The 13,668-nt window shown below is 43.4% G+C and overlaps 1 protein-coding gene and 1 pseudogene across 8 annotated transcripts in view; both read left to right on the top strand.

Annotated features, from left to right (window-relative positions):
- The first annotated feature begins 867 nt into the window (after nucleotides 1-867).
- The window catches only part of GBF1 (golgi brefeldin A resistant guanine nucleotide exchange factor 1), a 420,074-nt gene continuing 407,273 nt past the window's right edge, over nucleotides 868-13,668 (top strand). For 3 of the 7 annotated variants that reach the window (XM_034435246.3, XM_087872320.1, XM_087872323.1), the window contains exons 1-2: nucleotides 868-1,113; nucleotides 13,118-13,223. In XM_034435246.3, coding sequence (XP_034291137.1) covers nucleotides 1,046-1,113; nucleotides 13,118-13,223 — 174 coding nt within the window. In that variant the 5' untranslated portion in view covers nucleotides 868-1,045. The remainder of the gene's footprint in view (nucleotides 1,114-13,117; nucleotides 13,224-13,668) is intronic. The other 4 variants (XM_087872321.1, XM_087872322.1, XM_087872324.1 and 1 more) reach the window with 2 other exon arrangements.
- LOC148113207 (uncharacterized) lies at nucleotides 7,726-13,021 on the top strand (annotated as a pseudogene). The gene has a single exon (XR_015728482.1). The product of XR_015728482.1 is annotated as an uncharacterized LOC148113207 (transcript).

The following is a 13,668-nucleotide window of genomic DNA, read 5'->3' on the forward strand; positions in this document are numbered from 1 at the left end:
TCTTCACTGTGTGTGCCCATAATATTGCCTTCATCTTGTTATCAGCCTATGAATGAGATAGAATTAAGTTTCCCTTAGGCTTAAAGTAGTATTTTCCCACTTCAACGAAATGCTGTCCATGGCTGTACTGAAATGAGTACCTCTACCTTCCTTAGGTTTATCATCCTTATCCTCAAAAGTCAGGGATTGCAGCGACTGAGAACAGGAAAGCCCATTGTAATGTAGCTGTTAAGGTATTGAATTGCAGCCAGGAAAACATTTCTCTAAGACTAAGCGGTGGAGGAGTATCAGACCAGGTGAGGTTGCTGTCTCCACGAATCAGTGCTTCCACGATTGGCCAGCAAGGCATCGATAACTATTTATTTATATCCTGTCTTTATTATTTTTACAAATAACTGAAGGCAATGAACAAATCCAACCCATCTTCCTCCTCCTATTTTCCCCACAGCCGCACACTTGTGAGTTGAGACTGGCCCAAGGTCACCCAATTGGCTTAATCTCTAGACCAAATTCCAACCTTTGATCAAACCTCTGCGCTAACTTTTAAACCTATTTGCCCTTACGAAAGTGCTTCTTATGTACACGTCTGTTGTTTTACGGTGAGGCTGAAAATTTAAAGTTAAGAATGCGATTGAAACCGGCACACAGTTGACAACTGCTACCTAGATTACATATCGCAAACAACCCCGCACCTTAACTGTCATGATATTTTCTTAAGCAAGGATTTGGTATCAGGTATTGGTAAATGACGTGTCAATTCACTCATCTCGTATTTGATTGGTTTTTCTACAGAGTCTTCCTTAGAATACCAAAACTTCAGCCTGTCCCTCAGTGTAATTCGTTGATTCGATTGGAGAATAGATCTTCTGTCATCTCAGGATGATTCTCGATTGGCTACTTGGATTGCCCCCCTCCCCCGTAGCGTCACGCAGCAAGTTCGGTTGTGGTCAGTTTCCACGTCAGAGAAAAGAGCGGAGCCGGTGTTTGTTGTTCCGAGGCCGCTTTTCTTCGGCTACGCGGGCCTGTGGCTGACCTGGCTCCCGAAATGCCAAGACGGCTGTCGACGCCCGCCAAAGCCGGCCCCGTTTTGAACGACGCCGGATGGATGGAAGGGTGAGCAAGGGAAGGAGGGCGGGATCGAGCGATCAGTCGCAGAGAGGCTCCAGTTGGGTTTAGGCCTGTCTTACCGGCGGCCGCGTTGCTACCAGCGAACAAGCGGCGGTGAGTCCAAAAGCCGAGCCAACCTGGTTTTCCGCACAGCCGCCTGAGGAATTGTTTTCCTACCGACTTCTAGTACTGGAGACGGGGCGGGAATGTCGGGCAGCTGGAGATCTCCGAGGTTACGGAGTCTTCCGCGAATCGCGAATGGCCCGATGGTCGCGCGGACTTCGGAGTGTATCATTTACTGCCTTGTGTGAACTAATTCCTCGGCAATGCAGCCCAACGGTAGCGGGCCTACCTTTTTTTTTTTTTTTAAATTGAAAACCGGCGGTTTCGCTGGACAAGGCCTGGGTTTCAGGTTGGGTGGCGTGGAGGTAAAACGTGATCCCTCCCCTCTGTCTCTCTCCCCTCCCGCCCCCGTTGTTGAACGCGAAATCTTTACTTTTTGCTGAGTGATTTCTTGGGAATTGCGAAAATCTGGAGGGAGACTGGGGGGAAAATGGAAAAGAGGTACCGTACTGTACTTCTGTTCAAACAGATTGGGAGCAAGGTGATCATCAACTGTCTGGTTTAAACGGAGGTCTGAAGGAGTGATGTTGTTTTTGACAACTGTTTCCTGTTCTATAGTTTGGTATGGGTTTCGATTTAGGGACCTGAGTCAGAAGCAGAACTTTGTGGAGTTTCCTCCATCCATTGACAATGTCTCCCTATCCACTGCCAAAGTCTGATAGAATTACCTAAGTTCTAGCCATTATTGAGTTGCTAAAACAATAGCAAAGAAAGGTTTATATTGCCTCAGTGATGGATGACTGCTGAAAAAAAATGTTAGAACACAGTATAAATTACAGATAGGGAAATAGCTTTAAAAAATACGTACTGAATTAAATGTATTGGCTAGTTTTGAACCATGTTGTGACTTATCACAATGTGTTAAATTAATGCATTTTTCAATTCAATTAGATTTGGAGTCTAACCATGAGCCCTATCCATTATTCATTCAAATCTAGTTATATACTATCTTGATTTATTTCAAACAATTGTTAGATATGAAAAAGGTTGATTATAGCGTGAATTGGAATACTTAGAACTCTCTCTCTCTCTGTGTAGATCTATATATTGGTCAAGATACTAATTGTGCTGTCTGTTTAAATACTTGAATACTTGTCGTCATTACTTTTTGTGGAAGGTAGCATGTATTGCAATTTTTGTTTTCTTGTTAATTTTTTTAGCTTGTTTTAGGTTGTATGAAGTTAGCAAATAGAAGATTGCAGATTCTTATTTAGGTACATACAGTAGTGGCCAAAATTGTGGAAACCTTATGGGAAAAGTGTATTTTTATGCCATCACTACCAAATAGGGAGATCTTAGTCTCATCACTCCAAATAACACTGTCCCATTGTTCCTCTGTCCAGGTAACATGGGTTTTAGCCCAGTTTTCAACTTTTGTTGATAAAAGTGGCTTTTTTCTTGGAATTCTAGATTTTAGGCTAAATTCCTGCAGTCTGCACCGAACAGTCCTTGCACTCCACATTGCATTGCGCCATTTCATCTTTTATACACCCAGATGATTTTCTTCTGTTATGTAGGCACAGTCTCTTAATTCTTCTATCATCACTTGCACCTTTTCCTGCCTTTACCTGGTGTGGTTTTGTAGTGATGAGTCTCCTTATACCTCTTCAAAAACTTAGAAATGCTACCTTTGGTTAAGTTTCCACCAATTTTTCTTCTGATTTCTTTATAACTGTAGCCTTGTTCACTCAATAATACTATTTTACATCACTTTCTGGGTGACCAGACAACTCTTTGCACCATTACTTTAATTTTATTACATTTTACAAGCTCACTAAATGAAAGAACACAAAAAACCCCAACCAACTTGATAGCGACCAACCTCTCAGCTACAATACATGACATCAATAACTGAATCCTACTGTGATCTGATTGGCTCATTGCCAAAACAAGATGACATCTGATTGGCGCTCTACTCATGCTCATTGGCTACAATCAGATGAAGAAAAGCTACCTGATATAAACCTAAGCAAGTTGTGCTTCCTTTTTCTGGTTATTTGGCTATAACTTTTCATAGAATAAACTTTGTTGCATTACATTCTTGATTAAATTATCAAGAATGGAAAGCCATTGATATATAATTTTATGGTACTACTCAAAAAAAAAAGTGGTGTTATTAGCCATCAAACCTCAAAAATACATTTTCCCCAAAAGGTTTCCACAATTTTGGCCACATAGCATGGTTGGGCCTGTTACACAAAAAGATTTGTTGCTCTCTGATGAGTAGATGGGTTGTTTTATATCATTTGAGCCACTAAATGGGATTCAGTAAGGGTTAGCAATGCTGACATATTGCTAACATGTACAGATGCTAATAAAAGTTTACTGATTTATGTTTAGTTTAGGAGTTGAATTCTAAAAGGTAAAATGGATATATTCAGCTTACTGGAGACTTGACACATGCATTTTTCTTTGTATTTTCCAACCTGCAGAAAACTATGGTACTAGTAAATTCAGCAATTTGTTGGTATAAACCTAGCCTGCCCAATCAATCCATACTTTGAATCCAAGTAAAGATATGGCTAGCTGATGAGAGCTAAATAGCTTGAAATAGATCTATACTAGTCTCCCTTTATTTCTTTATCAGCAAAATATAAATTTGGTATAAAATGGTTTGTTGTGAATGTGACTGCTTGAGGGCTCCTGGATTGGAGCTGAAAGGTGAAAGGGAAGCAGGATTCTCCCTCCCATATTGGGGTAGACCAGGTGGTTCGAAAGCTTCACTTGTTTGGTAGCCCAGTAATTAAGAAGTTTCTTAACAAATACAAATCTTAAAAATACTCAAATTTTATAGAGTACTTGTACTGATGTTGGTGTGATACTATAACAACATGCTGATTTTAAAAATCGAGGGCTATAATTTAAATGGGATTACTTTTAATTATGATTCTTTGCTTTATTATTTATTTCAAGGATTTTCTTCTAGTTCTAATGTTATCATTTTATTTATATTTTACTTGTGCAAAACTAGAACTAGCCAATTATTTTAGTAAAAATTCCATTTCATGATATTACTAAGATAAATTTAGTAAATAGAATGACCTATGTAATTTGAAATAGAATAGTCCCTGTACTGAGAATACTTCATAAAGATGTGAAGTGTTTGATCTATAAAACTATGAGCGAAGAATTTATATCAATAGGCTTAAAAGATTAATAGAGTAATTTTGTACATTAATCCACAATTAAAACTGAAATTATTATTTACTGATGAACTCAGTAGATAAAATGTTACAATTGAGGTTGAAATGCAACAGATTAAATTTATAATTATTATATAATTGTTGCTGTTTATGTTCCAAATGAGCATAAAATGAAGTTCTTTAATCATCTTATGGACCAATTGATTATTTTTTATATGAGAACTGGTGCATGATGGGGTATTGGAATAGAGTAGTTCCACAATTTGATAAAACTTCAGTTAGATAAATTAAACTTAATCAAGACAAATTACCAAAGTCTTTTTAATACGTTGGACAATCTATCTTGTGGATATTTGGAGAAAGAAGTATGGTACTCCAGAGAATACACTTATTTTTCAGAATGTCTTGTATCTTTTTCAAGAATTGATATAATATGAATTTCTAAGAATCTTCCAAATAAGATCTCTAGGATGGAAATTTTATCTAGAACTTTTTCTCATTACAATCCTATCAGTTTGATGCTTAAGCAAAAATCTTAAGCATCATGTTAAAATTTTAAGGTCCCCACAGGCCTTGTGATTTCTTCCTACCTAGCCACTCATCCATCCTGAATGAGCACACAAAGTGGCTCCAGCTTGCAAGCCTTTGGCTTGTTTCTGAGAAGCCTAACTGGCTGATGCCTCTTAGTCCATGGTGTGGGGAAGGGAGTTGTAGTGCTCCCACAGTTGTAAGCAACAATCAGATATTCAGGCAAGAATCATAAGTCCCCCCGCACACGTCCTCCCATGTGCATGCGCCCCATGCCCCCTGCATGTGCCCCGCCCCCTGCATATGCATGGCAGAGACCCGACAACCACCTAGTCGGTGGGAGGCGTGCGCACATGTGTGGCACAGCTGAACTGGGGCAATGGCTCACGTACCCACAGAGAGGGTGCTGTGTGCCACCTGTGGCACACGTGCCATAGGTTCACCATCATGGTTATAGATCTTCTAGTCCAACCCTCCGCCCAAGCAGGAGGCCCTACTGTTTTTGACAAATGGCAGTCCAGTCTCTTCTTGAAAGTTTCCAGTGACGAAGCTTCCACAACTTCCGAAGGCAAGCTGTTCAATTGGTTGATTATTCTCACTGTCAGAAAATTTCTCCATATTTCTAGGTTGAATCTCTTCTTGATCAATTTCCATCCATTATTCCTTGTCTGACCTTCTGGTGCTTTGGAAAATAGCTTGACCCCTTCCTCTCTGTGGTAGCCCTTCAAATATTGGAATGCTGCTATCATGTCTCCCCTGGTCCTTCTCTTCACTAGACTAGCCATGCCAAGTACTTGTGACCATTCATTGTATGTTTTAATAAAACAATTTATAAAATTAATATTTATTAAAAATTTAATAAAACAATTAATAAAATAATATGTCTAATAAAACAATTCCCATATTAAGAAGTATTATGTAGCTATCCGTCTTTTCCTGATAGGGGACTCGAGATTCCAGGCATGGGATTCACTTTGTCTTCTAGCTCTACAGACTGGGTTGTAGTTTGAAGAGACGCCCCTTCTGGTGCCTCTCCCAGTTTCAACTCAGTCTCAAGCTAGTTTAGACATGTTTGAAAGTCTTCCTTTGGATATCAGAGTTGGTAGATAGAAAGGACTTGTCAGCATTTCAAGGCCCCATAGAGATCCCGGGGCTCGAAGTCGCTGCAGTGTTTGGTTTTTTCGCGCTGACGATCAGTGCACAGCAGCTGAAGGAGCAGGCAGAGCTGTCGGAGCCATTTAGGAGGATGCTGACAGGCATGCCGCCATTTTGTGTGCCAAATTGCTTCAGCTGGACGGCGGATCGAGCCAGAGCGCTGGGACAGCGGAGGATTGACCCAGCATCCCCCGACAGCCGTAGAGAAGCTAAGTAGAGGTGTGGGGGCGATTGCAGGCGCCGGTCAGGTGGCCGTGCAAGCCCTTTTTAAGGGTTTTACAGGCACTGGGGCGCACAAAAGGCCCAGTTTATCTGCGGCTTAAGTGGTAACAGTTTTTCAACATGAAACAGCTGCCAGAGCCGTTGGCAGCGGTGACGGCCATTTTGTCAGACCATCTTAACGTTTCGCAGCCATAAATTTCAATAACGGCTGGCAGAAGGGCCTGGTTCCCAGTCCTTGGGCATTGCTCCAGATTAGGGAGACAGGGTGACTGACCCTGTTCTATGAAGTTGTCTCCAATTGGCATCCAAAACCTCAGAGGTTTACCTCTTGTGAGGCGGGGGTGAAAATTTAGGAGCGTGAAGGACAGCAGCCCGAGCCTGCTCAGGAGCCTGAAAGCCCCAGCCAGGATATATGGTAGACAAGAGATTGGCTGGTTCAGACTGGCAATTGTCAATTTCACCTGCTTAGGGCCGTTTTGCTGCTGCAGCGGCTTGCGGGTATGGCTCTGTCACAACAGAACCAAGGATTGGTGAGTGCCCGATGGTCTGATCCTTGTGACAGTACCAAGAGGCCTGTGGTTGCTTTCCTCATTGAGCCCTGCTGTGAATTACTGTGATGTACGCAATTGCAGTATTATTGCTGGACAGCCCTTCTTTTGACTGCAAAGTTCAGTTGGCAGCTTTACTGCCAGTTGGGCCTAAAGAATTGTAGACTCACATTGAACTGGTGTCTGAGATGTCATTTAATGGCCCTGTGGAGCTGGGGGAAGGATCCCACTCCCATGGGGCGAAGGGGCAAGGCTCCAGACACTGGCATCAGAGAGCAAAGAGTGGCAGCATGGAGGCTGCAGCTAAGATAAGGGCCAAGGCCATATCTATCAGAAAACCTCTAAGGCTCAGGAGAAAGCAGAAAAACGACTCAAGAAGGCCTTAGAGAAGCAGATAGGGTGGGGTGTTAAAGCGGCCAAGAAGCGCAAGCACCTCTGTTCCCACGAAGCAGAGAACAGAGCAGGACCTGTACAGCAGGTGGCAGAACCGGCATTGGATCTGGATTTGTTGGTGGAGCCAGGCTGTTCTGTCCCAGCTCCGGATTCCCAAGGATATAGACATATACACCAACGGTCCTTATCAAATTTATTAAGTAGCAAGAATAAACCAAAGTCCGGCAAAGGTTGGCAACCAGCCCAGAAAGCAAGATAAGACTTTTCCAAAAATGCTCTGTTGATAATTACAAGTTGTTTCTAGCAAGAAACTTACTAATGGTGTGTGACTTAAATAGGCTAAGGGAGTGGCCAATTATCCTCAATCCTTACTCTCGAGGAGACCTTCTCCTCCTGAGTAGCCACTCCTGCCTTTTGGCAGCCCTGCGTCTCAAGCATTGAGAAGAGGCTCCTCCAATTCGCTCTCCACTTGAAGGAGCCTTTGGAGGTTCTGAAGGCCCAGGCTGAGTCTCTGCCTCTGGCACCACATCCTCTTCAGCCTCCTCGCTGTCCGATGCGAGCACCGGCTGTGCAGGCTGCTGGCGCGACACCACACCAGCCTCCTCGTCGGGATCAGCCACGATCCGCGCAGGCCGCTGGCGGGCCACAACACAGGCCCTTCCACTAGTTTTAGAGCCTCACAATCGTTATCTCCACTGCCCTTGGGGGCTGAGATGTACAAAGGCACCAGAGTTTCACCTGCTGTCTCTATTATCCCGACAGAGACGGTGGAACACCAATCCAGGGGTGGGGTCGCATATATGCTGGATATGGTCCAGAAATGGATCTTGGAGGCGGTGATGCACGGCTTTGAAGCCGGCAGATACTAGCATAGACGGTCATCAATGGGGGCTGAGGCACCCGTTCAGGGTACCTTCCAGCACATTTTAAGCCAGAGGGAACTGCTGTCTCAGCAGAGCGATTCCTCTTTGGCCTCACCTTCTGAGACCAATGACTCTCAGTCTTTAGATGAAGGGCAGCTAGACCAAGAGCTGTCAGACGAGGAGGGCTTGTTTCTGGACCAACCTGTTTTTAAAGGGTTGTTCCGCCCTCACTTGTTCAAGGCCTTACTATTTAAAGCGAAGGCCTCAACGAAGTTAGGCACCGCTACCGCTAGGCCAGAAAGGTCTATGGCAGAGCAGGATCCGGCTGACTTGTTCTTTTCAGAGCCAGCCACGGAAACGGAAGCCATTCCAGCACCCCCATTATTTTTTGATATGATCCAGAGACAGTGGGCTTCCCTGGGAACATATCCTAACATGACTTCATATGAGAAGAAGTTTTACAACACGACCCCTGATCTCAACAACCTCCTGCAGGTGCCAGAGGTTGATGAGCCAGTGATAGCCTTAGTATCTCCTTCCGCAGCACTAGCAGAGACGGAGGAGGTGTTGAAGCTGGATGATCGAAAACTTGAGCTTGCATTCCGAAGGACTCACCAGGCTGTGGCCTGGGGAATAAAGGTGGCCATGGTGGTTTCTTTCTTTACCAGGGCATCCCTCCTCTGGTTAAAGTAGATGCAAGAGAGAGTGCCGGCCAGTGATGTCAAAACTCATAAAGAGTTCAACAAAGTAGTGGCGGCGGTAGAATTCACTGCAGATGCTACTGTCAGCTTCTCAGAACTGACATGGAAAAGGGAGGAGAAGCCTGAACATTTGCCTGCTAAATCCCTTTGAAGATTCGGTCTCCTCGGAGATGGGGAGGGGGGAGACATTCCTGTGACCTGCCGAAAAAGGAATCAGGAAAGTGACTTGGAAGATAGCCAATGAGAAGCAGAGAATTGGGGATCGGAAAGGGAGGGATTGGGGGGCAAAAGTCAGTACTGACCGCGAAAAGAGTCAGGATCAGACTGCTGTGCTCGAATAAAGAGAAAATTTCCTTAAAGATTGACAGTTTGGAAGTTCATTTATTTTGAGATAGCATCGAAACCTGACAGCCACACTGACTTCCGCCAGGTTTGGGGTGCGTTCCATTGCCTCTGTAGTCACTGCCAGATACCTGATGTGGCTCAGAAATTGGCAAGCGGACTCCAAGTGGGAATGGAGGCTGGCATCGGCCCCATTTAAAGGGTCTAAGTTATTTGGGGCCTCCTTGGACCCTCTGTTGATAGAGACTAGGGACAAAAGAAAAGTATTGCCAGCCCTATCTAGGCGGTTTGAGAACTGAGCCGCGATCCCTTTCAGGCGGTCTTATTTTCGTCCCTATGGGGGATCGAGTTTCAACTGTGCCCAGAGAGGGTTCGCTCAGGGGCAGGGATACCAAACAACATAGTACCACCAGACAGATCAAGAGTTCACAGACCGATACAGGACATGCCCCATGAATAAGCGGCCTTTTTGCAGAGGAGGCAATTGCCCCTTTCGTCGATCCTGCTGACTTCAGGGACAGGGCTCCCATTGGTGGCCGACTGGGTCTGTACATGGACCAGTGGGAGCAGACAACCACAGATGTGTGGGTCCGGGAGACCATAACATCCGATCTCTCCTTAGAATTTCTTGTATCCCCCCCCCAAGGGTTTTTGTCCGCTGCCCCATTTCACAGGACAAGAGAAACATTATGGACACGGCCATCCAGTACTTGCTAGAAATTCGGGCGGTGGAGCCCATTCCCATAGAACAACAAGGAAGTGGGTATTATTCCATGTTATTTGTAATACAGAAGGCCTGGGGGAGGGGGCGGTTGCGACCGATTCTGAATTTAAAGGGCCTGAACAAATTTCTGAGGTATCGTTGGTTCAAGATGCATTCTCTATAACCGATCTTGGGGAATGTACAAAAGGGAGACTTCTTGACTTCTTTCGACCTCACGGAGGCGTTCTTGCACATCCCGATTTCACTACAACACAGACAGTACCTAAGGTTTTGCTACAATGGCAAACATATCCAATATTGTGCCCTCCCGTTCGATCTAGCATCAGCAACCCGAGTGTTTACAAAGATCTTGGCAGCGCTGGGGGCTTCGCTCAGGGCCAGGCCGGTCTGGATTCAGGATTACCTGGACGACATCCTGGTCCAATCAACATCTTATGCACGAGCGGAGGGGGACTTACAAACTACAGTAAGCTGCCTGCAGTCCCATGGCTTCTCCATCAATGTGGAGAAGAGCCATCTCACGCCGACGAATCGCCTTTTACATCGGGGGGCGATAATCGATACCCTAGATGGTCAAGTTTTCTTGTCCCCAGAGAGATTGCAGAGCATCAGGTATCTGATAGCGCAGATTCGATCCAACAGAGCAATGTCACTAGACTTACTCTCAACTCTATTAGGCAAGATGATTTCTTGCATAAATGTAGTACCTTGGGCAAGGCTCCATGCGCGACCTCTGCAGTGGTTCCTTTTCAGAGGTTGGGCCAGGGCAGTTCCCCAGTCAGAGTTCAGGTACCAGCGAATGTGTTGTCATCCTTACGTTGGTGGGTGTCCAGTTGCATGGAAAAGGGTTGTTATTTCAGGGACCAAGATCGTCTGCTGGTCACAACAGACGCCAGTCTAGAGGGCTGGGGTGCCCATTGCCAAAACGTAGTGGCACAGGGGACTTGGTCAAGGACAGAGTCATGTCGGAGCATAAATTGGCTAGAACTGAGGGCAGCATGTTTGGCTCTCAGGAAATTCAAGGCCCGGATTGCAGGTCATCACGTGCTCCTGTTGAACGACAATGTAGCCACCAAGGCTCACGTAAACCGACAAGGGGGCACGCAATCCACTGATGGAGGAAGCGAGGCTCTTCTGTTGCTGGGTGGAGAAGCACTTAATTTCCATCAAAACGGAGCACATTTTGGGCTCGAACAATGTACAGGCAGATTGGCTGAGCAGGGCCACCATAGTCCATTCGGAGTGGTGCCTGCTGCCAGAATTGTTCAAGAAGATTGCAGTTTGATTCTGTCAGCCGATCATAGACTGGCAACAGTGAACTGCCTTGCTTCTTCTCTAGGTTCCCAGCGCATGGGTTAGAGGAGGTCAACGCCCTTCGTTGCCTTTGGCCCCAGGGACTTAGATGTCACAGACTCAGACTCATCTGAAATTAAATCCACAAGATCAAATCCTAGGTACTTCAAGTGGATTAGCTTAATGGGAGTGCAGTTCTGAATGTATCTAAGCAACGTTTTCTACCAGATAGCTTATGTTCTTGTATATTCAGGGTCACTCTTTCGTTTATGGTCTCATGAAAGAGTGTGTCTACAGTTTCAGAGTATTTCTTGATACTTGGATGATGCTGGTTTTCAAGAGATGATACTAGCAAATTAAATATTTGCAGATGCATCTAATGCATTATTTGTGACATATCTACTGGTCATGTATTTTTAATTGGTTTCTAGTTCTATATAGCATATATGTATTTAGTCTGTTAGCAGTCTTGAGTGTTCTAGGGAGAGAATATGATGATTCTGACTGGTTTATAATGTAATAAAACAGCCCCTCTGCACTTGTGCTGGCCACCCACACAGTCCTATCCACCTGACCTGCATTGTGCCCCCGGACACCCTCCCTGACCTGCATAGCATCTCTTGTGCACTGTTGTGCATCCTTTCAAATTTGTCTGATATCTTTTGGTCACTCTTTCAACCCTCCGTGACCCATGATGAGTCCTGCGCACCTCTCCTGCCCTGCCCTCTGGACTATCTCTGCCCTGTATGGCGCCTCTCACATACCCCCTGCACAGTGCCTCTTGAGTGCTCTTTCTAACCCTCCTCCCTACATGACAGCAGCCATGTCAAGTTTCCGAAAGATGCCCTAATTAATTCATGCCTGTAAGCCTGGGACATACAACTTCCTAGTGGCTTCCCCATTGACGTTTGTTGTGAGAAGCTGGCAGAAAGTTGCCTTCCTAATGACTATGGGATTCAGTTAACAATGGTTACCAGGACTACAGGGATTGCCGTCACTAAGTGATGTTGTCATGCTTTATGACTATTGGTTAGCAATGAAAATTCTGGTCCTAGTTGCCATTATAAATTGAGAACTACCTTTAACATCAAGAAAAGCTCTGCAGTATTTTTTAAAGATCTAGAATAAAGAGATGTTTGGTTGTATTTTAAGAGATAATGATACAGTAAGTTTTTAATATTGATTATACTTGCTCGGGATGAAGGGGGAAGTTTCTTTTATTTTTACTTTTTTATCTTTTACTTTTTTCCATTTTCTGATTTTTATCTATTTTGTACTGTAGATGTGTATGTTTTACTTGTATAATATAATCCTTAATAAAATTAAGGAAAAAAGCATTGATTTAAAAAAAAGTTAAAGACATAAATAGTAGTGCTGGCAAAATGTGCTAAGAAGGATACAGGGATGTTTGTGGAAAGTGGGATTGGAGGAGAAAGAGAAGCAGTAGTAAAGCAAAAGGCAGGGTAAAAAATTGGGGCATGAATGAAAAATAAAGACAAGAAGTAGCATGAAATGCATTAGGGAAAGCAGGGTGATATATACTATTTGAGATCAGATAGGAAAAAAGACAGTATAGCAGTATTTCTGAACTGACAATTTAGTGAGAAATCTAGCGGTGCATTGAAGGGGAGATACAGCTGAGAAGGTGAGGAAGTGTAATAGGGCATAGCTAACCTTTTTTGGACTTCATGCAGCCCATTTTTGTACTCCTATACACCAGTGTTGAGGTATGAAAGGAACTCTTTTTATAGTTTTTATGAGTTTGCAAACTCAGTGTTCAGAAACAAATAACTGTCAATTAGAGTATATAAAGTAGACTGCTCTGGTGCAATTCAGATCATTGCTACGTTCCCTAAAAATGTCTTCTGTCTCTTTAAAAAAAAAATATTTTGGGGCATTTATTTTCTAATTATTTGATCAGATGTGGGGAATATGCTTTTTTTGGTGGAATAGTAACTTGATGTCTCTGTTTTAGGACTACCAGGATTGTAGATAAGAATATTTACACTGTACAAGGTGAAATCAATACAGTAATAGGAGCGATAAAACGCAGTGCAAGATGGAGTACTCATGTACGTTTGGTAAGTTACTAGAAATGGAAGAATTGTATTAATTAAATCCAATTTTTTCTAATAGAATTTATCTTTCAGTGTTAAGTATTTAAGAGAAATTACAATAATTAATGATCCTATGTTAATATTTGCAATTTTAATCTTTTATGTCGGACCCTACTGGGTCTTGAAATGATTTCAGAGGAATCACAAATTGATTCTCTAAACAAACCCAAAGGGAATAATAATCAAAAAAAATTTAATTCTACATAAGAGGTTAGAATATAAATTCAGTGATGAACTTGAAGATCTGGTAAATTAAACCCACCATTCTCATAAAGCAATCCTATTGCTTTTGGAAATCAAGGGGTCTTTTCTTTGATTTTATCAATCTGTGCAACATACCGAATTAGCATTGGAATTCCTCTTGAAATGCATCAGTCTACAAGTTAACTTGACTACATTAATCTTGTGA

The sequence above is a fragment of the Pantherophis guttatus genome, chromosome 6 (assembly GCF_059756535.1).
Source record: "Pantherophis guttatus breed Tessera chromosome 6, ASM5975653v1, whole genome shotgun sequence".
NCBI classification, from domain to species: Eukaryota; Metazoa; Chordata; class Lepidosauria; order Squamata; family Colubridae; genus Pantherophis; species Pantherophis guttatus.